The 27,009-nt window shown below is 39.2% G+C and overlaps 1 protein-coding gene across 3 annotated transcripts in view; it reads right to left on the bottom strand.

Annotated features, from left to right (window-relative positions):
* The window catches only part of Pard3b (par-3 family cell polarity regulator beta), a 963,936-nt gene extending 943,057 nt beyond the window's left edge, over positions 1 to 20,879 (bottom strand). Inside the window, exon 1 of one of the 3 annotated variants that reach the window (XM_090354671.1) lies at positions 20,669 to 20,879. In XM_090354671.1, the coding sequence (XP_090210797.1) occupies positions 20,669 to 20,788 (120 nt within the window). In that variant the 5' untranslated portion in view covers positions 20,789 to 20,879. The remainder of the gene's footprint in view (positions 1 to 20,668) is intronic. The other 2 variants (XM_090354668.1, XM_090354669.1) reach the window with 2 other exon arrangements.
* Between the last annotated feature and the right edge of the window lie 6,130 nt (positions 20,880 to 27,009).

The following is a 27,009-nucleotide window of genomic DNA, read 5'->3' as shown; positions in this document are numbered from 1 at the left end:
AACTCACTGCCACCAACGTCATTTTACCTTTAGCTATTTTGCCCATAAACTTTGCATTTGAGTGCAAATGATATTAAGAGTAAAAACTAGTCCAAAAGAGGCAAGTAGGGCAATTACAGAGTGTGAAGTCCTGTATCAGTGTGATTCTGCTGAGAATGGAGGAACACTTGGGATAGACAAGGGAACCTATGAACCAAATTAGGCAATCTAGACACATGGCCCCTGTGGCCTCTGAAACAGCAATGTAAGTAGTAGAGAAGTCTTAACTTCTATCTCCTTTATGAGGTTTCCTGAAATATCAGTCTAAGCAAAGTGGTCATTTCTTTTTTTTTTTTTTGCCAGTCCTGGGCTTGAGCTCAGGGCCTGAGCACTGTCCTTGGACTTTCTCAAGGCTAGAGCTCTACCACTTGAGCCTCAGCACCATTTCCGGCTTTTTTTTTTTCTATGTATGTGGTACCGAGGAATTGAACCCAGGTCTTCATGCATGCTAGGCAAGCACTCTACCACTAGGCCAAACTCCCAGCCCCAAAGTGGTCATTTCTAAGGCCATTTCTGAGGCATGGTGCCTTGTAAGTTATGTTTACCATGAGACAGAATTACAATTTCCTACAAGAAGGTAGGAACCATATATTAACTTTACTATAGTTCCATTGACTGGAAAAGTTCCTGAGAAATGGTTTGCCAGCCAAAGGACAGTGGCTATGAATGAATAGTTTGTTTCTTGAGTTTAATTCATAATATTTAAATAGCTATCTACAGCATCAATCTATTAAGCTCAATTTCTATAAGTCTAAACAACTAAAATACCCACATGTGTGTATATGTACACATATGAGCATATATATGTACAAATATACACAATTTTTAAAATAAATACACTGAGTATCTTTTTAGCTTTTGATAAAATGTCTTCAAATACAGATCAACAGCCTTCTTTCCATTAACCACTGGCAAAAATGATCACTATGACCATTAATCCATAACCTGGATTAAAATATAGAACCTCCTTCCGTTCATCCATCAGCATTGTTCTTTCCTTCCTTCTTTCTCTTCCTCCATCCACACTGTGGGAAATGTCCCCATCATTCTCTTTCTTTAGGCTTCTCATTCTTATCCTTTTTTGTCTCTAGTTCCTATGAAGCTACATGTAGAAGCCAGGTACATTATAAGAAAGGTTTCATCTCAAAAATCATGTCTCATCAAGAAAAGTATACTTTTCCTTCTGGCTAGAAAACTATTCAAGTTCTCTGAAATGATCACTATCAACTATGAACTCTTGACTTTTCTGTTTGTTTCTTCTTTCTCCAATTGTAAGGCACTATTTTGTATCCATAAAATGACTCACAAAGACTGACCTCAGAAATGTGACATTTCCTTTCAGTGCACAGAATAAAATTTATGGAATTATAAATCAACCCTACTATTTTTGACCTCAGTCACACTTCCATGTAGCCATAACAATAAATGCATTATTTAATTCAGAACCATAATAAAATACCACTAACCTAAACCTTTATTTAATTAACATTACAAGATTATGAAGTTCATAATCATTTCATCTGAATTAAAGTTTATGCTCTAGAGATCCATTCACTCTTTGTTTTTATATGCATAGTACTATTTAAAGCATCACGGTGGATAAAAACAAGTCACTTTTTCTTTCAAAGAGGCTATAATCTAATTAGGCAGATGAGTTATAAATACCTTCAAAAAACATTTTCTAAATAATTTAAACTTGCAAACTAAATTTCAAAGTCAACCCTACTTCAGGGGAGGACTTATTATGATAAGCTTGGCACTCAGAAATTTTATGAAAACATGCACTGTTAATTATAAATGAGTCATTTATTCATCATGCTTCATCATAATAGGCCCCTAAAAGACCACTCCTTGGCAACAGTTAGTAGTAAGTACTTAAAAATGTATACTCAAAGCTGGATGTGGTTGCTCACTCCTGTAATCCTAGCTACTCAGATCTAAGGATTGCAGTTCAAAGCTAGCCCAGGCACTAGAGATTGAGAGACTCTTATCTCCAATTAAGGAAGCAGGAAGTGGGACTATGGCTCCAGAGGTAGAGCAGTAGCCTTGAGCTGATGAGCTCAGGGACAAAACCCAAGCCCAGAGTTCAAGATCCATGACCCACACCAAAAAAAATAAAGTATCCTCAAATGTAATAAATCAGGCAAAAAAATCCTTATGGCTGGGGATGACAATTAAAGATAACCTACTCTACTACATCTTGAGAGTTCAAGGCTCAGGCCCATGTTTTCAAAGGCAGTCATATTCATAGAAGAGCTAGAGTTAAACCTAGATCCCAAATATCAAACTCCATTGCTTTATCTAATATAGCCACACGGATATATTAAACCTCCTTTTCTAGACAAAACTAGTAGGTTTCTCTAATAAGATCCTAAAAATCTTTCAATAAAGCACACAGCAGTTCAAGGCCAGAGGCTTTATACATCATGATTATAATATTAGCTATTTTGATCCTTGTTTCTCCTGCTTTCAGTACATTCTGCAATCTGCCTGAAAGACTAATTTTAACACGGTATTATTCTGGCCATCGCTCTCATCTTTAGAATCAATTTTCTATCAAGCCAGTGCAGATTCTCAATATTATTGTCATAATGTCCTCAATAACCTGTCCTCTAAAATTAAGTCCCTTTTTCCAGATGTCATCATGATCAGGACAAATAAGGTAGACCTACCACATGATCTTTTTCACGTTAAGAGGAAGCACATAGCAGATCTATAAATATTTAAAGATTGACATTAACCTTAAAGGGTTAATAACTCTCTCTTCCATAAACCTGACCAAATTCTTTTTACTTCCCCATCTTGTCACTTCCTGAGAATAATGAAACAGATACTCCTTGGAAGCAAGACTTGCCTCATTTAGAGTACAGAAAACTTCCCTTTACATTGATTTGAGCTCATGGTATTCTGTATGCTTTTTGGTTCTAAAGTCTTCATCTGTAAAATCGTATCCCTTTTCCCATTCTGCCTTCCAAGAAGCAGCTTCCATATCCTAACATAGTGGACTGTCTCCAGCCAGTGGAACCACTATTCTGTGAGTCCCCTGTAGCCCATTATACACATTATTACACATATGAAACATCTCAATTCAACATACCAGGCCCCAAAATGAGGCAGTATGGGACCTATTGAGGAAAAAGATTTTATTTGGTAACATTTTGATGATGTTTAACACAACAATCTTTGAGGCTGTACTGGAAAGTTGGTCCAGTATACATATACATATTCCTACATTTAATATCATCTTCCTGATATTTTTACATATACATTTTTTTGCCAGTCCTGGGGCTTGAACTTAGAATGCAGGCACTATCCTTGGACACTTTTGCTCAAGGCTAGTGCTTTGTCACTTGAGCCACAGTGCAACTTCCAGCTTTTTCTGAATATGTGGTACTGCTGCATTCTAGGTGAACATAAGCACTCTACCACTAGTCTATGCTCCTTGCCCCTAAACACATTTTTTCTTCACCCCCCTCAATTGACTTTCACTATTTCTTCACAGAACAATTTAAGACAATATATCCAGTTGAACATCGCACTAGGATAAAGCCTCTCAAATAACTTGTTATTGCAAGCACATAGATTATTTTATCATACAACTAGAATATCAGAGACTGCCTGCTACTTAGAAGTAGGAGGTTCATTTTACAAAATGATAAGCATCTGCACTTTCCAGCCAGTAGTAATATAGCTATTTATGATGATTACAGCTGTGTGTTGGACCTCTTAATTTCAACTTAAATGTCAACATTTACATATAATATTATTTAAACACTTTACAAATTAACTCTTGTGAGTTATAACTTAAGAGAAAAGCATTATGGTTTGCAAACAGTATCCAAATCAAAGTAAAAGGACGAATGATCACAATTTTTTAGTTTCCTAAAACACAGAAGACAGAAGCTATATGTATGGAGAAAAGTAAAGATGTATACCACTTCTCTTTTGAAGAATGCGTGCATATGTACACTATGCCATGGTTTCACAAAAGTGAGACAGCCTCTGACTTCAGGTGAGGCTGTGATTTAAACACTGTCATTGCTATGTCACTGTAGGCAATTACAAACGAATTAAAAATACAAAATTAGTCATGACTAGTTTCTCATACTTATGTAATCCTATTTGGGAGCCTTATATTGAAAAGATTGCAGCTTGAGGCCAACCTGGGCGTACATGAGGCCACTTCCCAACTAATAGCAGAGTGTGGCGGTATGCACCAGCCAGCTGAGCTACATGAGAGGCTTAAATATGAAGGCAGAAAAGGTTGTAAGACCCCATCTCAATGGATGAGGCCAGGTATGGTGATATTCACTTCTAGCTATAGTGGGATAGTCAGTTCTAGCAATAGTAGGAATCAAAAAAAAAATAGGAGGATTACCGACAGCTACAGCTAATCAGGAAGTGAGACCCTATCTCAAAGTAATTTTAAAAATTAAAACAAAATCAGTGCTAAAAGGACTAAAGGCCTGGCTCAGTGATAGATAACCTGTGCCACAAGTGGAAGATCCCAAATTCAAACACTGGTTCCGCCACAAATATAAAATCTTACCTAATGTTTTATGTAAGTTCTCAATAATAAAAATTTAAATCATTTATTGTAATAATTTAATCAGAAGTCTATTTTGGTGCTTTCTTATTCTGAACATACTCTTAACAGAGTACTCCTAATGGTAGCTGAAATTCTAACCATGTATTTAAAAAAAATCAATAAAACAATTGAAATGTCTACAACAGAGAAATCTATCAACTTGAAGAGTGGTTCATCTTTCTTAGGACACTCTTAGCAATATTGTAAATCCCAAGACAAGATGTATATACTGCTGAATTCTACCAGATATTTAAAGAACTATGAACAACGTTCCTCAACTTTTTCACAAAATTGAAAACCCAGTATTACCCTGATACTAAATACAAACACAACAATAAAAGAAAAATTATAAGACAATATTCTTGATTTATATTAATATAAAAATTCTCAGTAATATTCATGCAATCTAAATTCAACAACATATTTAAAATATTTTTACACATTCGTTAAGTTGGACTCATTCCAGAAATGCAAGGACAGTTTAACATACACAAAATAATGTAACACAACACATAATTACAAACAAAGTCAAAAGTCAAATAATTATCTCAATAAATACAGAAAAGAGACTGTATCTTTGTTATAAAATCCTAACAATGAAGAATTGAAAAACCATTCTTCAAAACAATCAGGGTTATTTATGACAGACCTATAGCCAACATTATAATGAATGAGGGAAAAAATGAAAGCATTTCCACTAAGATTAGGACTGACTACTATCACTACTCTTTTTCATTGCACTGCTTGAAGTCTTAGCCAAGGGAGTAAGCAATAAATAGAAATACAAGTGATATACATAGGAAAGGAAGGAGTCAATTTACCTTATTTGCAGATTATATGACCTATATGTAAAAGACTCTAAAAACTGAAAATTACTTCAGCAAAGTAGTAGGATATCAAGTCAGCACACAAAAATCAATAGCCTTCCTATAATACCTGTTAGGTCCGCCTGGAAGAAATGACTTCTTTCCTTGGCTCTCTCTCCCCCTGCACCCTGGAAATCCCTTCCCAGCACCTGTAACCTTGGCAACTGGCATGCCTGGGGGCAGTGGGAGGTGTCCCAGTCTGAGGTATTTCCCCATCCTCTGAGATCATATCCACTTCCGCTGTGTCTATACCCCTCCCCCTATATAATCTTTCATTTCCCATCATAAGCCCTCTTGCTCACCAGACTCCATCTTGGGCGGCAGGAGTCTGCTCTTTCCTCACACAATCAACTCTCTTCTCCTGAACTGCATGGAGTTTCCTTTCGGTAGACCTTACAATACCAACAACAAATTCACTGAGAAAGGGGAAAAAAAACAGGAAAACAATTCCATTCATTATACATATATATATATGCTATATATATATCATGTGTGTGTATGCATGTGCGAACGCCTAGGAGGAAGCCTAACCAGAAATGTGAAAGACCTCTAAAATTAAAATATAAAACAAATGTGAAAAAGATAACACAATTTGGAAAAACATCCATTTGAAAAAACTGTTCATTTAACAGTTACCATTATAAAAGTGGTCATATTACCAAAAACAATAAAGATAATGCAATCATGATCAAAATTCTAATGACATTATTCACAAAACTTGAAAATACAACCCTCAAGTTCATATGGTAAAACAATAGACACAAAATAGCTAAAACAGTCATGAGAAAAATGAGACTTACTGGAGGTATCACAACACCTGACCTCAAATTATATTACCAAGCCATAGTTTAAAAAAAAAAGCATGGTATATAAACATAGAACAATGAGATAAAAATAAGCCTTGTAAAGTATCTGATAAGTCTGCACAAGTATCTGATTTTACCAAAAGTCCCAATATCAGATTTTGGGGAAAAGATGATCAGCTCAAGAAGTGCTGCTGAGCAAACCAGATATCTCAACCTAGAACGATGAAATTTTGAAACAACAACTAATACTTCTTACGCTGTACAAAAGTTCAACACAAAATACCTCAAGACTACTATAAGATCTGAGACTCTGCTATTCTTTAAAGAAAATATAAAAGAAATAGACACAGGCAATCACTTTCTGATTAGGATGCCAATAGCTCAGAATATAAAAACAGGAATTGCTAAAGCATATTGGAAAGCTTTTACACTGCAAAGGGAGCAATTACTCAGGTAATCAGACAACCAACAGAATGGAAGAGAAAATAGTCTTCGCCAGGTATTCATCTTACAGAAATCAATATCCAAAATATATACAGCTCTTATGGTAGGCTCTGATGGCTTATCATCCTAATTACTTAGGAAACAAACTGAGAGGATTACAATGCAAAACCAGGTCTGGGCCAAAAGCTCACAAGACCCTACGGCATCCAATAGCTGGCTATGGTGGGACATGCCTGTCATTCTACTCATGGTGAGAGGGTAAATAATAGGATTAGGGTCACTTGCTTCTAGTAGTCACATTCAAGTGGCCACTGTCACGTCCTACACAAAGTAGAAGAAAATAAAATTCTAAACTGTAGATTTATATGCAGTAATCCCCTCAAAAGTATTTTTTTCAGAAACTTCAGGAAAGCAGTTAGATTTTTTTTTAAGGTTCTAAGAAATAGCTTCTGATCAAATACTGCTGTCAAAATTCAAGCCCACTGAATCTCTATAAATGTGCCTGTGAATACAAAGACAAGGATTATTTATCCATCTCACATTTCCTCAACTCTTTGCTACAAAAAGAGGTAATCCAGACCTACTATTTAAAGTAACTAATAGTATTACAAAAGAAAAATGAGATGACAAGTAGAACTCAATTTCTCCATTAGTTTATCAAGCCATGGGGATTTTTCTGACTTATCTCTGCTGTTTACAAATCTCAAGATTCAAATCTTATCTCTACTATATATATATATATATATAGTACACAACATTATAACTCACATTATAACTCATTTAACCACATTCATTCTAAAAATTAACTCCAATCTCACCCTATTTTGTGTGTGTGTGTGTGTGTGTGTGTGTGTGTGTGTGTGTGTGTGTGTGTGTGTGTGTGTCGGTGGTGGGGCTTGAACTCTGGGCTTAGGCACTGTCCCTGAGCTCTTCAGCTCAAGACTAGTGCTCTACCACTTGAGCAACAGCGCCACTTCCAGTCTTCTGATGCCTAACTGAAGATAAAAATCTCACAGCCTTTTGTACCCAGGCTGGCTTTGAACCATGACCCTCAGATCTCAGCCTTCTGAGTAGCTAGAATTGCAGGTGTGAGCCACCAGCACCCTGCCCTCACCTCATTTTAACCTATCAAACAATCTGTTCTTAGGGCTGTTGGGATTTAAGAGTCACCTGACATGATTTTCCATTCAATATCTGTGAATATCAGTAGTTACTGGTTTTCTAACTATAGACCCTAACCTACCCATAGGAAGTGAAATTTTATACATATCTTCTAACTACATTCTTTCAAGTAAAACGCAGCAAGAAAAAATCAGAAGGCATCATTCATCTTTCAGTGTCCCAGTTTTGTTATGGGTCCTGGGTGTTGAAAAGCATTGTTTTTTACTTTGTGTGTGTTTTCAGTCTAAAATCTGGAAGAAAATAGATGCCCTACTCAAACTATTAAGAATTTAGTGAAAAATATTAGTTACAGAGCTTTGCCACTGTTAGGAGAAATTATCAAAAGAGTAGAGAGCCTTTGCCATAGTCTAAGACCCGAGAGACCAGAGGAAGCTGAAGCAGAAGACAGGCTCGTGTGTGGGCTGCCTGACATGACCAATGGTGGATAAATAAAGGATAAAACCATCCCACAGTGGCCTGTCAGGGAGGGGGCCACTTGCCCTATGTTCTCTCTTGCTGGGGCCTCCTCAATGGATGACCCTAACTAAAAGCCAAAGGGTAAGAGAGCCCATGCTGCTCAGTGTTCTGGGTTACAAAAGACACTGGAGCAGGTTAAAGAGTGTATCTGAAGGGGAAAATGGGAATAATAAGTCTAAAAGCCATTAGTACCATTTACACATTATCTAAGGCTAACAACCATTATTTTTGGACACCACATGTTTTTCACACTTCTGCACTCAAATCTCAACCTTGAATCAAAGCTCTTATACAATGCAAAATAACTGATGGAAAAGTTTGGCATTTCTATGAAACATGACTTGGGAGTTCAACTAAGCCCTCACATCCTCATAAAACCCTTTATCTCTCCTCAGACTCCCACTCTCTTTCCCTCTGATTTTAAGGGCATGGGACATGTCTTTCTTTCTTCTGTTCCCCTAGCCTCAGTGGCTAGAATAAAAGTACATTCACAATTGAATTGTGAACCTTACACTGCTTCCTCTTCCTCTCCCCAAATTCGACTTACACTGCTTTGATGACATGCAGTCAACCCCCAAACCTAATTACTTAGCCTCCTAAGCCTCAAGGCTCATTTCTTCTTCTGCTTCAATAAATCCAAGTTCCACTCCCCCAAGACTTGAGCCAGTTGTACTACCTCCAATCTCAGCTTCTTCCATTTCCATTCCTAGAGCAAGCAATGTAAGAAGGCAAATCAAAAATATCATTGCCCTGTTCAAAATTTCTCTTTAGTTTCCCAAGCTCCACAATCACACAAAAGGCCTCCTGGACTTGACCCTGTCTCATTCCTTACTACTCTCTCCCACAAGTACTCTTGGAAAACTTTCCATAACATTACGCTCTTTTCCTTCCAAAATAAATTCACAGAATCCCAACTCCTGACAAAGATTGGCTGCTCTCCTCCACCTCCAAAACCCGCCTACCACAACCACTACCCACCACCCTCATGCCCACTTGCAGTTTTATAGCCCTGACAAGATCTATAAAGCTACTCATCCGTCAAATTCCAGGTATAATGCCCAGAGTGAAACTCACCCACTCCCTACCTCCCTTTCACAAGTCAACTCTTCTCACCTCTACTACCCTGTGGGCTGTTCACTTACATTGCTTACTCTGCTCTTTTTAATTTATATCCTCACTGGGAGCAGGGACTGAGCCTTATATTATCCTGTATCCCAAGAAGGAAACCCCATGTTTTGCCCAAATCTCCTCTCTGTATCTCCTAAGTGAACAAAATGACTTTTACTCTCTAGGTCTCAAGAAGACCTCCATGAATAAACATTTTTATGTGATGCAAATGAGTATAAGAGACTGCAGCCTATTTACCTTCACTCCAAAAGCAGGTACTCCTGCCATCTTTGTTTGTAGATCATTATTTTTAGGGTTCATAATTCTATAAAAGAATGACAAAACATTCTATATAATCATAAAAATGTGTGATAACTCTACACCTGAGACTCCCTCTAAACCTTTTTCTTATGCCCCTAAGGCAACAAAATGGGTCGGATTGCTTCTAATAGATTAACAAAGAACTGGGGACATCATTTCAGCCACTGCTTCCATACCACGTTGACCCCACTGCCCACTCCTTTGTGCCCAAGACCACCCAGAGTTTAATAACTCACCCAGAGGCAGAGGACAAGAACAATGTAGACCATATCTGATGGTACTTGGCACTACATCTGATAGAGACCAAATTGAGAGCAAAACCTTTTTATCCAGACTGCCTCTTGATATCCTGCAATCAAATTGCATTGCAATCTAAAGTGAGAGTCCTGCAATCAAAAGAACTGTTAGCCCCACAACAGGGGCCAGACCTAATTTTAGCAGCCCCCACCCCAGATACAGATATCATGCCTGTCAAAAACAAACCATCAAATTTGAGGTAATCCAGCATCACTTTTAAAAGCAACATGAAATTAGCGACCACAATACTAAAAATCAAACATTGCTAAAATACAAGAGACTGCACTGCACAAATCTCCAAGAAGCAAAATCATTATTATTTTGCCTCATTGAAAATCAGATCTACAGAGCACTCATTCTCAAGAATCTGAAAAAATGAGTCAACCTGTCAGAATTTGAAGCTGTTATTTAAGACAATCAGTGTTGCAGATATAATGGACCACTAAACTACTGCCTACAGCAAATGTGGATATGATGAGGCTTTTGAAGATAATCAAGAGAAAAGTTACATTTAGACTTAAAAAAACTCTACCACATAGAACAATTTCAAACTTATAAACCCTATGCTCACTACAAGGTCATTCTCACTTATATGAAAAAAAAGAAATGTAAAAGTTGGTTTAAATTAGTTAACATTTTTCTATCTCCAGTATGCTAAAAGGAGGAAGAAGAAAATAAACAAGGCACACTCCTTCTTCTGAACTAATTCACAGAATGTAGTAAATCCAAAGGCAGGAAGAAGTTGGGAACTGGAGCAAGCTCAGGGATAGAGGTGTTTATTTGGAGGCAGGTAAGATTGTGGCATAGACAAGACTGAGAACAAAACTAGCAACCACATGCATCTGCACGTGATGAAGTGGTACAGGGAACACCAGTTAAAACTAAATAAGAGATAAGTGTATTATTCTTAGAAAATTGCTGCTGACAGTTCTAAAAGTTGGGTCATCATCAAAAGAAAGTAACCATGAGTTTTAACTACTAGATTTTTGCTTGGTGATCTTGTTAAGAACAGTTTAGTGGGGAAAAGTGTGAGAACTCAGCTGGATAATGAAATCATACTATTATTGTAAAATTAATTATCTAATTTTTGAAAAGTTTCCATTATTTCATACATATATATTTAATCTCATCAAATTTAGTAAAACATGGACTTATGTATAATAAAATAGTTATACTATATTAAAGTAAGTAAATCCCTTGGAGAAATACCAAGGACCATTACAATCTGGTCCAAGTTAGTCTGAGTGCCATCTCTCTTCACTGAGTACAAATTCACCAACTTCATCTATCTCAATTACTTTGCTCCCTCCACTTAACTGCCTTGCCCTACTTTCTCCTGCAAATCTCCATCATTCTTCAAAACAGTCTTCCATGTCTTCCTCTCCAAAGGGCATTCTTTGCCTATATTGTATTCTAACAAACATACCACCAGAGCAAATCAGGCTGGAATACTCAGCGAGACAAGAGAGTTAATCTGATGTGTGACAAGAGCACAACTATGTCTCCTGATATTCTGCCCCTTGTATAAACTTCTCTCTTGAATCTGGACTAGATTTGTGACTTGCTTTACCTAGTGGAATGTGGCAGCAAGCACATCTCAATTGCAGTCCTTCACTTCCACCTTTGTATTATTTCAAGACCTGGGCTGCCATAGAAGTCCAACCACAGCCTAAAACAGAGATCATGAGAAGAATCCAGGTAGGAGGATCAGATACTGAAACTAATTATATAGAATAGAACCAAGGTAACAGCTGGCAGCAAGAACCAAAGCCTAGAACATATGCCCTCATGCAACCAAAGCAGCCAACTGATGGCTAGAAGCCACCCTAGCTAAAATACCTAGCTAAAACATGATTCTGAACATCCTAGACCTAAGAGTATCACACTGAACTTTTAGCATGTGTTTGGCTCAAAGTCCTGATCTCCACAACCATGTTTCAGAGTATTCTTTGCTGGGGAGAAGTTGGTCATGCATCAAGACATGATTGTAGTAGGCGGTAATAGACATGTAATAAAAAGAACCTTTAAAAATATTTATCAACAACCTGCTAAATGTAACTGGTGCTCTCTGAGGAGACAGAGACTCTACAATGCACAGAAGGGACAAAGACCTCTATCTTTATTGCACTGAGTAATAAATACAGTTAAAATAAGTAGCATAGGAAGGAGGAATGAGTTCCCTGAACAGAACTAGAAAGCAAAAAGGAAGAGACTGGAGAAAATGGGTTGGAGGAACTATAATTGTTAAGTAGGACAGTGAGAAAGGCTTGTTAAAGAAAACAAGAGTTTAAGATGGGAACGATGAGGGAAGCAGAGAGGTGGAAAACTTGGAGAAAATATCTCATCAGAGGAATCAGAACATGAGACATTTCTTTGATGTTCCTTCGATAATAGGCTCAGAGATTGTGTCTAGGATAAATAAGAAATGGGTGAGTGACAGAAGACAAAAACAAAGAGTTAAGGATCATATGTCAAGGTCTCCAAGGACCTGCAGGTTTAACAATCCACTAAAATGACTCAGACTCTCTAAGGTTCATACTCATGATTATGACTGATCAACGGACACGGAGCAAAGCCAGCAAAAGGAAAAAGCATATGGTGTGAAGTCAGGACGAAACCAGGAATAGGCTTCCAGTGATCTACCCTATTGGAGAGGATGTGCTCAATTCCCCCAGCAATGAGTTGTGACAACACATGTGTGAAATGCTGCCTACCAGGGAAGCTCATTAGAGACGCAGCACCCAAGGCTATCTGTGAGACTAATCTCAAAGGCAACCTCTTCTTAACGTGTATGCAAATAAGAAAGAGCATGCATTTAGCATAAGCCATGTTGTTTCACATGAAGAGTTTTGGCCCAGTGAGGAATTCTTATTGGGAAGTAGTGGTACCCTCTGCAAATATTAGCACTGGACACCAGCCAAGGGCCAACTTTGTGAGCAGGCCTTTGTAAGTCAGTACTTTCTGCTGTCTCGTTAACATTTTCTACACAGTCACGTCATGTAGATCATCATCATCTTAGTTATCACAGGATAGAGAAGAGATGGCAGCCATCAGGATGTTGAGTGGAAGAACGGCATGAGTTGGTTAAATTTCAACAATTCTTTAGTTTAAAGGTTAAGACCAGAGCTCTAAGAGACCTACAGGGGACAGAAATAGAATGAATTTTAAAAAGCAAAACCCAATCTGTTATCAGGAAAGATAAAGAGGTGATTAGATTTTAAATATACTTACAAATTGACTGATGTGGTTCATGAGGGGAAAAAAATAATCAAATTAAGAATAGTGACAAGGATTTCTGGCTTAAGCCAAAAGAAAGAATGATATGACACATTAATGACCTGATTGTAGAGGGGGATGTGGAGTAGGAGATCAGGGATTCAATTTCAGGGATGTCATAGAGTCAGGAAGACAGCTGCATATGGTGTTAGGACTGCAGAGGAGAGAGATCCTGACTGGAATCTACTACTTAAAGGTCTCACCATGAACTCAATAAAAAGAGGAAAGAGGAGGCTTAACAACTGCGTTCTGGGGCACACTAATGATAAGAAGAAGGCAAAAATGCACCAAAGAGAATGAGAATAACCAGTAAAGTAGGAAGAAAATCAGATGAATGTGGGATAGAGGAAGCATTCACTTAGAATGAATACTTTTCATCACTGAAAAGAATCTAAATTTCACTAGAAATGTTCCTACACATTGTGTTCAGTGCCTCTTGTTGGCTGGTTGTCTGCCTGGGACCTGAAATTTAGGATGCATATACTCAAGCCATTGCACAAAGGTATAAACTGACGAAGACACTATCATGCTCTATAATCCAATTGGTTTTTGCTGAGTGTCCAGGTGAAAGATTTTCAGAAATCTGAAACTCTCTCTGCCATTCTAGATACTAAAAAATAAACAAAGATCCACTTCTAATGACAGGGTTCTCAAGAGAACAGGGTAGCAAAACTTACAAGAATAGCAAGTTAAGGATTTAGGAAGGTCTGAGCTTTAAACCAATGTTTTTCACAAGAAGCTATAAGAAAACTACCAGAGAATCATGAAACCTAAATTTTCTAGCTAGGTAAACCATGTGTGTTCATTTAGTTAAAATCTAAAGTCCAGTTCCTTAGTCTTGGGTTGCTAACACCTAACTAGTAGACACCCACAAAGGACATCTGCATCATCCCAGAAGTTGTAGTGCGCTAACCTGCTTTACAAGGTTCTAATCAAGGCCTACAAGCTCTGAATTTTTCAGCTTGCTTGCATGATGTAAACTACCAGTTTTCTCAGAAAGCAGATTCATAAAAATCTAACATCATCACGTACCCATCTTCTTCTTCAAAGGGGATCTATTGAACAGAGTGCCTGAAAGTGAATACTTTGCTAACTAAACCATTGTTAACTAAACATTGTTAACTAAGTAAACCCTATGTGTAGATAAGTTGATTATATACAGAGGTATGTGAATTTGGCCATACAGTGAGAAAGGAAGGCGGGGGTGAGGGGGAACAAGAAGAGAAAAGGAACAGATGAGGAAAGAGAAGAATGGGAAAGAGACAAAAAGAGGCCCAAACTCAATTGCCTGTTAGTAGCCCAAAGAACACTGAATTAAGTGGGCCATAAGTAAAAACAACAACAACAAAAAGAATGGAATTCAGAGTTAACCATGACAATAAGAACTTGCTTTCCCTATTAACTAGGCAATATTAGAGACTGGAACATAATTTCTTCTAAAGAGAAGAGAGGTAGCTTAGCACTAATTGATAAGTACTAATTGTCATGTGGAAAGTAAACCCCTATATTAACAGAGCTTCTCATTTGTTTTACCCCCCAAAAAAGACAGAATTCTGGAGATCTTCATGACATTCCAATTTTTTTTTAAGTAGTACATAAAATGTAAAACTAAGATGACCTGCAAAAAAAAAATTGTCTGTGGGTTACAGTAAGCCTTCCAGCCCTCTGTGTGCAAACTTAGAGGCTGCTCAATGCAAATCAAGTAACAGAAACCAAAACAAATCTTAGCTTGTACCTAGATCATGGTTATTCCATTCCATACAGCCACAAGACAGACGAGTAGAGGACTGAATAGGAAATAAAGCACTCGAGGCAGTCAGTCCTTGGGAAACTGAGAAGAATTGCAGGAATGAAGTCTGGGCCATACTTAGTTATATTACATCTTAAAATCTATTTAAGGTAACAAAGAATCAACATCTAAAAAGTTCTGAAAATCAAGATTTCTAGCTGTTCCTCCAGGGCTGGTGTACAATATTCTGTCAGATTCTTGTAACTGCACACATTTACTTAAATTCCAATGCCACACTTAAATCAAGAGTTGGATAGTTTCATAAGACTATTTCTACTTCTAGGGATTTGTTCTCAACTTATAAAATAAATCCTTAAATATATATATGTATATATGTATATGTCTATATATACATATATAATAGACAAATATGTCTATATATACATGTATACATAAATTACATAATAGGCATATATGGGTATATATACACACACAGAAAAGACTCTTTTTTTAAATTTTTTTTGACAGTCCTGGGGCTCTAAGGGCCTGCACACTGTCCTTGGACACTTTTTGCTCAAGGTTAGCACTCTGCCACTTGAGCCATAGTACCATTTCCTGCTTTTTCTGTGTATATGATACTGAGGAATCGAACCCAAGGGCTTCCTGTATGCTAGGCAAGTATTCTAACACGAGGCTATGCTCCCGGCCTGAAAAGACTCGTTTTTTGAAAGCTTTTAACAATGGTTTCTTGTTTTAAAAAAACAAAGTTCATCTATACAACCATATCTATGTCAGCTTTCTTAATTTCCAGTATGCCCCATCCCATGAACTAATACTTTTTATTTAATTCCTAAACAAATTACACATCTTCACTACTACCCATATCCTTCCTTTAGTGACTTTAATTTGAGAGAGAGAGAGAGAGAGAGATCAATATAATAACTTATTTGAGCACCTTCTATGAGACGGAGCCATTCAGGAGTTAGAGGAACGTGGTGCTTAATGAAAGGCTGCTATATAGTTGTCAAGACACCCAGCAGAAGATCTTTACTTAAATAAGTTTGTGGGTGGGTATGGGAAGGAAAACTTGGAGAGAGTGAAAGAAGGGGTGATATTGTCCAAAAAGAAATGTACTCTTTACCTGACTTATTTAAGTCTAACCCTTTTGTACATCATCTTTAAAATAACAATAACAGGGGCCAGGAGTTTGGCCTAGTGGTAAAGTGCTTGCCTAACATGCACGAAGACTCAGGTTCAATTCCTCGGTACCACCTACATAGAAAAAAGCCAGAAATGGTGCTAAGGCTCAAATGATAGAGCTTTAGCCTTGAGAAAAAGAACCCAAGGACAGTGCTCAGGGCCTGAATGCAAGCCCAGGACTGGCAATAAATAAATAAATTAATAAATAAATAAATAAAATAACATTTTTTTAAAGTTCAACAACACCAAACATTTCCTGGTCGATTGATTGTTCTCCATCCTAGTGGGGGAATTAAAAATCACCTCAAGTGTTCTTTAAACTATACCCAGGGTCCAGTCAATGAAAACCTTGACAAAAGGGACTGAGGCATTTGTATTTTTTAAAAAGTTAACTGTTAAAATTAGTGGTACTGCTCTCCTACAGGTTATCGTTTAATTGTCCATTCACCCATGACATGTAATTTTGATGATAAATTTTACTAATTACTCAGTGATCCTTGCCTTGACTGTTTAAGTGGACAATCACCTCCACTAACTACTTCACTAAATTAGATTTAGAACGGAGGACACTGATAAAGTACAAGGACCCGAAGATAACTGATCCCATAATTCTCACCCCTCAGTCAACTCACTGTCCCAATGGAATTCATCAAATAGTGGCAGGGATCTGGTAGTCCCAGATTTCAGAACCTAATTAAAGCCTTCCATTTTTTCAGTATTGCACCTACTTCATGCCTTATCTGTTGTTGATTCAGCTGGTTCCCAGCATTCCATAAATACCAGCTTTCTGTGCTCATTCTCAGCAAGTGGCCATTCCTTCTCCTGTGCTGTGTGCAAATCTACAATGGCCTCCTTGGCCTTCACTCACCCTCTGTACTTCAGTCCAATTCCATCCTGAGATATGCCCTCCTCCAATCTAGAGTGTGAAGGACACCAGAAGAAACAGACAACTTACATTCATGTTCCCACCATTTTTTTTTTCTTTTTGCCAGTCCTGGGCTTGAGCTCAGCGCCTGAGCAGTGTTCTTAGCCTTTCTCAGGCTAGAGCTCTACCACTTGAGCCTTAGAACCACTTCTGGCTTTTTTCTATGTGGTACCAAGGAATCAAACCCGGGTCTTCCTGCATGCCACGCAAGCACTCTACCACTAGGCCAAACTCCTGGCCCCTCGCACCAATTTTTAACTTCATCTCTTACAGCTTTCTCCACCTGAATGTCCAACGGATCTTGCTTCATTTCTTCATTTGCAGTCAGGGCCCAGAATATGGGTTTTAAGAGCTACTTTGCAAATCCTGTGAAATTTGCCTCAGAAATTCATATATATATCCCTGTATGACCAGAGATGTAATGAAGAGAAATATGTGGACATCCCATTGCTATATGCTATATGCTATTGCTATATGATGTAGCTCAGTGTTAGAGTACTTGCCTTAGCACTATACAGAAGACCCTATGTTCCATTCACACTGCTGAGGGGGAGAAAAGATATAGTCTTGAGGTTGATATGTTATTGTCAACATTAGTAAGGGAATTGTCTTCAAAACAAACATTGTAATGATAATACGGCAGCTCCTGGTTCCCACTCAGTTCCACAATTTATTAACCATATCTCCGTGTCTATTTTTCCTCAGACTGTCAAATGGGGAAATCTGCCTTCTGAGGTTGTTGATGAGAACAAGTGACGTGACATCAGGAGAGCAAGGAGCAGAGTGCCTGTGTGCAAGAAACACATGTCCATTGTGCTTGGTGTCAAATGCATGGCTTAAGCTTTACTGTCCAGGAAATAAGCCATTGCTCTTTCCATGATAAAGAGAAAGTGAACATAATACGAATTGACTTTTAAGCTGAATTTTGACATTTGTGGTCTTTCTCCATTACTTAAAATATTCAGATAAAGGGGAATTTATGGAAGTATTCCTCACATTTTAGTTACATTAAGGAAAACTGCTTGTTATGCCTTGCTCTTATACTATCAATTAAGGAGAGGAATATTTGGGAAAGGGGAATACAACACTTACTACTTGAATTGAAATTTTAAAAGCAAAAAAAATGAGAGGGAAGTTTTATAAGTTGCAGGTAACCTTGAAATGTCATAATCCCTAATATATAAATGCAAACACAGAAAAAAAAAGTCTGGTAATAAGAGTAAACTGATCAATGCAATTACATTATGGGATCTGTAATATAAATTATGATTCCATTTCAGAATATCAATAGCTTTTTAACACCTTTTTATATATTTTTTATTGTAATGAATAGAAGGGTTACATTATATTCACCAAATAGAAGGTGCATTAGTTGACAAACATTGATACCCTTTCTCATGTCTTGGTCCCCATTTCCCTCCTCCTACCCCCGCCCCTCATCTTGTTTTTCCCCCTTCCCTATCCTATTTCAAATAACCAAAAGAGCATATACACAACTTTAACACCTTTTAAAATCAAATTAAAGTGAATTAAAATCATGTATTTCATTCTCTGTACAGGCTTCTAAATGTACAAGACTTAAGGACATAAGTTATTTTTAATAATGAGGGTTTTTTTTGTGGGTCATGGAGCTTGAACTCGGCCTGGGTGCTGACCCTGAGCTCTTCAGCTCAAGGCTACCACCCTAACCTTGAGCCAAGCTCCACTTCCCGTTTTCTAGAGGTTAATTGGAGATTAGAGTCTCAGGTCTTTTTGTGCCCAGGCTGGCTTTGAACCTTGATCCTCAGATCTCAGCCTCCTGAGTAGCTAGGATTACAGGTGTGAGCCCCCAGCAATAATGCGGTTTTTTTAATGTATCATCTCAGTAATAGTCCTTCAGTGAGCTTTACTTTTGCCTGGAGTAAGTTGCGACCATAGCCCACTTTCAGAAGTTAGTGAAATATCTCAAAATTTCAGCTTTTAGTTGAATTATATAAGCAGCACAAAATATATAACAAGAAAAATAAAATACATTGCTTCATATACCACTTTAATTTTTACTCTCTGTACCTCATTTCTATCAGTAAAACATTCAGCTGTAGGAATTATATTTATCACTATACTATTTTTCTTGAATGTTCAAAAGCAACATATAGGGTCTGGGAGTTTGGCCTAGTGATAGAGTGCTTGCCTAGCATGCACAAAGCCCTGGATTCAATTCCATGGTACCACATACACAGAAAAAGCCAGAAGTGGTGTTGTGGCTCAAATGGTAGAGCTCTAGCCTTGAGAAAGCTTAAGGACACTGCCCAGGCCCTGAGTTCAAGCCCCAGGACTGGCACAAAAGAAATAAGGCAGAAAATATAGATACACCATGGAAGAAACATTATTTTTATACTTTAGATCGCTTTCACAACATTTAAAGAAATTTAAAATGATGATTTTGCTCCCAGTACATTAGTCCATTCACTATTTCTATGTCCCCATCACATGAGAACAAATATTAAGAGAAACATTGGCCTCTAAAACAAGAGTTTATTGAGGAAGGCAGTGAGGCACTATTTGTCATCATCTTTATACTACTTGACAAGACTCTAGTGCCCTGCTAAATGTTCTAAATAACTATTGAACACTTTTTGTTAAGAGCCACTTTTTTTTTTTAAAGAAAATATACCTACTCCTGACTTCAGGGCAAGCTAGGGACATCTTTCTTACTTTAAGAGCCACCCGGGCCTGACACACATTCCACTTCCATGGTAACTGCTCAGAGAATCACATTAAACAAACAAACACTCCTTCTATGTGGACTGGTTGTTCAGCAAAAAGCACCCTCCCACCTGAGCTTCTGCCCAAGTCTCTGAGGAAGTCAAGAGGTTGAAAACTCCAAAGGGGTCAGCAGTTATTGGGGTTCCTTGCACCAATCAACTATCCAAGTCCAAGAAATCTTAGCGGGTCCGGACTTCAAAAGAATATAATAATAATAATCATCATCATCATCATCATCATCATCATCATCATCATCATCATCATCTACTTCAAGGGTCCAACAGTAGTCTGTACGATGTTCCTACAAATAAATTCCAAACTTCAATGACATCCTGGTCACCTGGGAGCCGTGGTAAAGAGAAGACTGAGTGGGCTGGGGGCTCCACGCTCCTCTTTCCTAACCACTCCCCACGGTGACAACCCCACCAAGTGTGAAGCCCGCCAACACCTAAGGACACCTGCTATTGTCACACCCAGGAAGTAATGTGACCTGGACGTAGGTATTGTCCCGTTGTGCCTTGGAGGCTCCTCGTCAACCTCCCCACCCCGTGGTGCCAGCCCGCCAGGACCCTGGACACCTGGCAGGTGCACGGCCGCCGGGCCCTGGCGCGTGGCCGAGCCCAGCGGCCGCGCCCCCTTCCCCACCCCGCGGGCGCCCGCCGCGCGCCGCGCCCGCCGCCCGCTCACCTTCTCCCGGGTCTTCAGGTAGCGCTGCAGCGCCTGCTGCGTGAGCTCCCGCACGCGCAGCTGGCCCTCCTTGCAAGGCACCACGATGCCGGTCCGGCCGAAGCACACCGTCACTTTCATCCTGGCCCGCGCCCGCCGCGCGCCGCCAGCCAGGCGCGGCCGAACAGGTGTCTGCAGGCGGGGGCGAGGGGCGCGCAGCGGGGGCCTGGAGACCCGGGGCGCCTCGCGCCGGCCGCCCCTCTGGACCGGGGGCTGCAGACAGCGCCCCTGACAGCGGGCTGGAGGCCGCGGGAGGGCGGGCGGCGGGGAGGGGCGCGGCGGGGAAGGGCTCGCCTCCCAGGTGTGGGTGCCCGGCGCGCCGGCTCCCAGCCCTGCGGCCCCCGCTCAAGCTCCCGCCCGGCCCCGCCAAGCGAGAAGCCCGGGGCTCCGCGTCCGCCCGCCAAAGTGAAACTGCCTGCCCGGCCCCGCCCGGCCCGGCCCGGCCCGACTCGGGCCCTCGCCCTGGCCTTGGTCCTGGCGACCAGGCCCCGGGCTGGAGTGGGCGGCGGCGGCGGCGGCGCGCGCGCGCGCGGGGCCAGAGTTGGGAGGAAACTTTTGCGCCCTGCTCCCAACTCCACGGCGGCGCGCGGGGCAAATGCGGCCCCTGGGCCAGCCTGGGCCGGGCTCTTAAAGGGGCCGCGACGCTGCCCGGCCCTGCCACGCACTTGGCTGGATTGCAGTTGGTTGGGGGACTTAATGCGGGGCGGTAATGGCAGACCCGGAGTCTCAGCGCCCTGGCACGGGGATTCCCGGTGGTTTTCTCCCTTCCTGCATGCACCGGGAGCTCTGGGGAATTGTAATGGGACCTGAGAGCTACCACCCAGGGACTGAAACCAGATCTCATCAAACACACTTGAAGGTAGAGCTGGGAAAAGGGCAAGGCAGAGCAATTCCCTTAAAATGAGTTAGAGCGAGAGTCCAGCAAAGCCCTGGTGCTTGCAGGTTCTGTGAGCAGAGTCTACCGAAGGGCCTGCTAGGGACTTGGTCTTCAGCACAGCACTTCAGCTCCTATCTGGATCTTGAAAGAGAACTGAAGGGAACTTTGGGGATAAAGTGTCAGGGGACCCACTCCTTTCACAAAGGACACTGGGCACCCCACCTCACATGTGGTCATAGATATCTTTGGAAATAAGTATGACTCCCATTATGCATCTGACTAGGGGGAAAATAACACCTGCAGGTTTATGATTGGGCTTGGTGTGTACATTCATCATCAGTTGAACCCAGGGTCTCTAGGGGGAATTCAGCAAAGAACATTAGCACCTGTCTTAGTTTTCACACATAGGAGCTCTTTTGAGCTGGAAGGTAAATTAAATTTTCACCTTATGCATCAAGAATGGTGCTTGATTTGTGGCTATAGCTCAGTATAAGAGGGTTTGCCTTGTGTTAGGGAGGCTCTGGGCAGTGTCCTCAGCATCACAAAGGAGGGGAAGGACTAAGAGGAGGAGGAGGAAGAGAAGGAAGAAGGGGGGGGGAGGAGGAGTTGGAGGAAAACCCACCAATCGCCAGAACTTAGCAGAATATGAAATTAGTTATGTTGAAAAGAACTCAAGTCTTCCTGACTAAATCTCTGGCTTTTACTGGCAGTTTTCTTAGTAATTCAATTCATCCAACACCATTCTCAGAGCCACATCATATGTTTATCCACCGAAAGATTTGCTCTTAGGTGGTGACACACTACAATTTCATTTGGATTATCTGGAATGGCAAAATAATACAGAGAGGCTTAAATGAGTAAGTTTGGGAGTTTTAGTAAATTGTAGTTCATTTATATATTTAATAAGTATGCATTGCTTTTTTCTGTGTATAGGGGTCTTGTATATACATACATATGCTCATATACATATACATTGCTTTTTTCTGTGTATAGGGGTCTTGTATATACATACATATGCTCATATACATATACAGTTATGATATGAACCTAGAAAACTGAAGGTATATTAGACAGTATATTGTGGTTACAAATCCAATACAAACAGGCCTAAGTAAACCAAAGACAACCAATTTCCTCATAGGATCAGAAGGTCCAAAGAGCACTCCACAGAGGCAAGATTGAAAGCAGAATGCCATTGGTCATTACTACTCACTTTGAGCTGCTCAGTACAATCTCCATTCACAGATGGGATCTTCCTAAAGGAGGCCTTTAAATATTCTTTCAGAGATGAAGAACTGAAGTGGGGCGGGGACACAAATACAGAATTGCTTAAAATCCCATTGTTAGGAAGTAACAAAGCTTGTTTTAGGACCCAGACATTCTGACTGCAAAGAGTTCTTCGAAGTAACTGGTGTGTTCGATCTTCTGTGGGAAATATTATATGAGCAGATCAAACAAATACAACTACTACCTATTACCGTGGGACACCTTTGTTTAGTTGCATGTTTCTCTCTGTGCTTCATGGCTTCCTTTTTCTTTACAGTTGCTCCAAGGTTGTCTTCTACACAGGCCATGAATAGTTTCTGTTCTTCTTCCCACTGGAAATGAAACATCTTTAAAGCCAACTCTAAGCGTCTCCCTTTACTTAGAGCCCTGCCTATTGTCCTGGCTTTGAAAATTCCCAAATCAACCATGAACATACAAGGCTCCCCTTTCCTCCTACTCACAAAAAGATTGGATACAGCAGAGGCCATGGTATAGTGAGCTGAAAGAGAAAATGAGTCTAGACACTGTGTGATCCTACACACCATGGAATGAACTTTATCACCCCAAGTTCGTAATTATAAAGAGTTGAGTGTATGAATGTATATATTTCATATATATTAAATAGCCAGATTTAATCACAGCATACATAACAATTTATCATACATTAACAAGTAATACAAAAGAACAGAATTGCAACACAATTGTCCATGCCCAACAAATTCCTAAATCAATATCTCATTTCCCTTGGGATTTCCTGGGCAGAAGACAATAAATAATTTGCCTTGATTGAGTAACACTGGAGAATTCCAGGCCTGGGTTCCATTTTCTTGTTTTGCCTGTTGGAAGAATAAAGAATAAACATTGTCTGTGATACAATATTTTCCCATTTATAATCCGAAAGTCTGGCAAACAGTAATACTGACCATCATTTCTAAGTAACCCTGACTTGTGAAAAGTAGAACTAAAATATGTGGTACTATTAAGTACACATTGAATAAAGACGGATACATTTTTAGTCTATAGGTCACCAGTAATGTGTTCTGTTGTTCTATTCTACTAAAACAGAAACTATTTTATCTTTCAGGGAATTATTTCTAACAAGCACCGTTTATCCAAAAAATTAACTGAATTAGAGATAATGTTATTTCTAAGAACCTGGGAACAATAGGGATAATAGATTCAATTTAGTATAGATTAGTATAGATGCATAATTTGTATAATACATCACATTCTTAGTTTTTTCTGAAAGTAGATATTATAATGATTTCACAAAAGAAAAATGAATATGATTTTTCACTTTCCATATTTAAAAGTAAAAGTCAGTGTCTAACTTGCAAGAAGGGATTATTCTTAAGATATGTTTGCTCATGAATACCTAATAGCATTCATTGGTCAATGTGCCCTTTTGCTATATTTCATTGTCATTGTTACATTATTTCCTTTTTATTGTCATAAGTGACCAAAACTTGTACACATAAAATTTATGGAATACCATGTGATGTTATAACACATATATGTATAAGAATAAGGCTTAAGTCAGGGTATGTGTAGCCACTTCATCAAACGTTCATCTTTTTTTGTGCCCAGGCCGAGCACAAGCCCCATGACACACCCCACACCAAAAAAAAAAAGAAAGAAAGAAATTGACATTGGAATATTAGTTTCCAAAAGCTAGAGAGAATAGAAGTGTTGGAGCAAGAGTTCTGGATATTAATTTACAATTAGATAAGACAAATATTTCCTGGATATTGCTGTACAATCAGGTGACCATAAATAATAATATTGTATTATATATTTTAAAATGCTAGTAAGAAGGGATAGTCTGGGCCCAGGTGCTGTTCTTGAGCTCTTCAGTTCAAGGCTAGTTCTTTACAACTTTGAGCCACAGCATCACTTCTAAATATTTTTGTTTTTCGGTATCTATTCAGATGATCACACATTTTATTTGTCTTCCTTCCTTCTGTTAATATGTTGTATCAGGCTTGTTGATTTGGGTTCTTTGAACTATCCCAACTTTGGTGCACTGGAATGAATCTTCTTTGATCATGGGTAGTAACTTTTTTAATGGATTGCTGCTGGATTTGGCTTGTAGGTATTTTATTGAGTATTTCTACATCTATATTTGTCAGAAATATTGGCTTGTAGTTTTCTTTCTTTTGTTTGTGCCTTTGTTTAGTTTTAATGTCAGGATAACAGCTTTACAGAATATGTTGGGAAGAATTCCCTAGACTTATTTATTTGGGAAGATTTTTGCTATTTTTATTTTATTTTCTAATATTTTTTATTAAAGAATTTATTAATGTTGATTTTTACATCATATTTCAAATGACGTGTTTAACAAACAAATATTCAAGAAGGGAATCTCTATATACAATCACTGGCACTTAGATTTTAGAACATAATTAAAATTAGGCTGACAGTTTGTATGTCAAAAATACATATTAATCTATGTAATAAAGCATATCTATAGAGTCATAAATTTTTATGTCTATGTAGTTGTGTTTATATTTCCAATACCATATCCATAGCATTGGGTACACAAATATTGGGGAAATATTATTACTGATTCAATCTTATTACACTTTGTTCAAGTTCCTATTTACTTGTGAATCAGCAATGTTATGTTGATGCTTCTTTATTGGTTGATTCTGTAAATCTCAAAGTAAAAGTCCCTTCCCCCCCTTTCTCTTTCTCTCTCTCTATCTCTCTCTCCTCTCCTTCTCTCTCCCTCTCTCTCTCTCATCTGAGTAGAATAATGTGGACTACCAGGCTTTGTAAAAGTCTGTCTATATACCTGTCTTCAAGTAAAGAGTCACATGCTTCTACCAATAATACTGCTTGACCACACTCCTTTTATACTGAATTCCACTAGTTATATACATAACCTTGTTACCTTCATAAGGACCTAGATCATGAGATGAGTATCTCCTTAATTTCTTTAAATAAACACACCAATTACTGGTCTAATGATATTAGATGATAATTGCTTATTAATGAGATGTTTTCCTTCATTGTATCATCTCCTATGAAGCTTCTTATAGCCAATACATGCTGAGAACTCGTAGAAATAGCCCATATGTGGGGTAGCCGCACTAGGCCATACCACTACTAACCTTCAAAAACAGCCTCTTAAGAAGGCAATCAAGCTGGGCATCAGTGACTCATGCCTATAAATTTAATTACTCAGGAGGCTGAGTTTCAAAGGATCACAGTTCAAAGCCAACAGGGGTCGATAAGACTGTTGAGATTCCATCTCCAAAAGAGGCCAGCAGAAGAGTTGTGCTGTGGAAGTAACTGCAGTGGTGAAGTGTCAGCCAAGCAAGCATTAGAGCAAGCAGAAAGTTCTGACATCAAACTGCAGTACTGAAGAAAAGAGAAGAGCCAATGACAATGATGATTACTCCATTAAGCTCAGTTATCCAAGGATAACTGCTAAACTAAGGTAAGGGTGCAGTCACGAGTCTTCTTTCTAGTTCTACTCACTTTCTATAAGTCCTTCTGCTGCTTATTAATATCCAACATTAATGTTGAAAGGTTTGAGATTTGGGCCTGGATATTTCAGTATACAGATGGCAGAGCTGGTAGACTGGACTCAAGTAGACGATTCCCCCCCACCCCCTTCTCAAATACTTGATCTTAGGTTATATCACTGTCCTATATAAAATGGAGTGACAATCCTATTTAAAGTAGAATATAAACTACCCAGAATAGCAAGCAAAATGTATTGCCCTCTTCTGTCTTTTATTCCATGTAAAATACTAGCATTTTTAATGGCTTGGGACTTCTTTTTTAAATTGCTGATAGCAATCCTTCATAATTATAAATAAATGTATGACTTCAACTTATAATTTGTAACTTATTTTTATACATGATGGGTCTCTGCTTCCCAGCTTCAGCCCTGCTGATCCACATGGGCTGCATGCACGAGGTGACTGGCTAGAGCAAGAGGCTGCAGGACCCTGGCACTTGCTGTGCAGGGTAGTAACTTTCCAGTGATGGGAAGGGTAGTCACTTGGAGCAGTGGCATTTTGGGAGTGATGAAGGGAGAGAAACCCAAACACAAGATATCCACACAGGCCCACGTAGGGATGGAGGCATTTTGGGGTACTGGCATAGAGAGCCTGGGGTGGGGGGGCTGCCCTACAGATGAATGTTCTTC

The sequence above is a fragment of the Megascapheus bottae genome, chromosome 21, assembly GCF_031878675.1.
Source record: "Megascapheus bottae isolate mThoBot1 chromosome 21, mThoBot2.hap1, whole genome shotgun sequence".
Classification (NCBI taxonomy): domain Eukaryota; kingdom Metazoa; phylum Chordata; class Mammalia; order Rodentia; family Geomyidae; genus Megascapheus; species Megascapheus bottae.
Note: the sequence above shows the minus strand (reverse complement) of the source record. Positions and strands in the feature narration are given on the sequence as shown.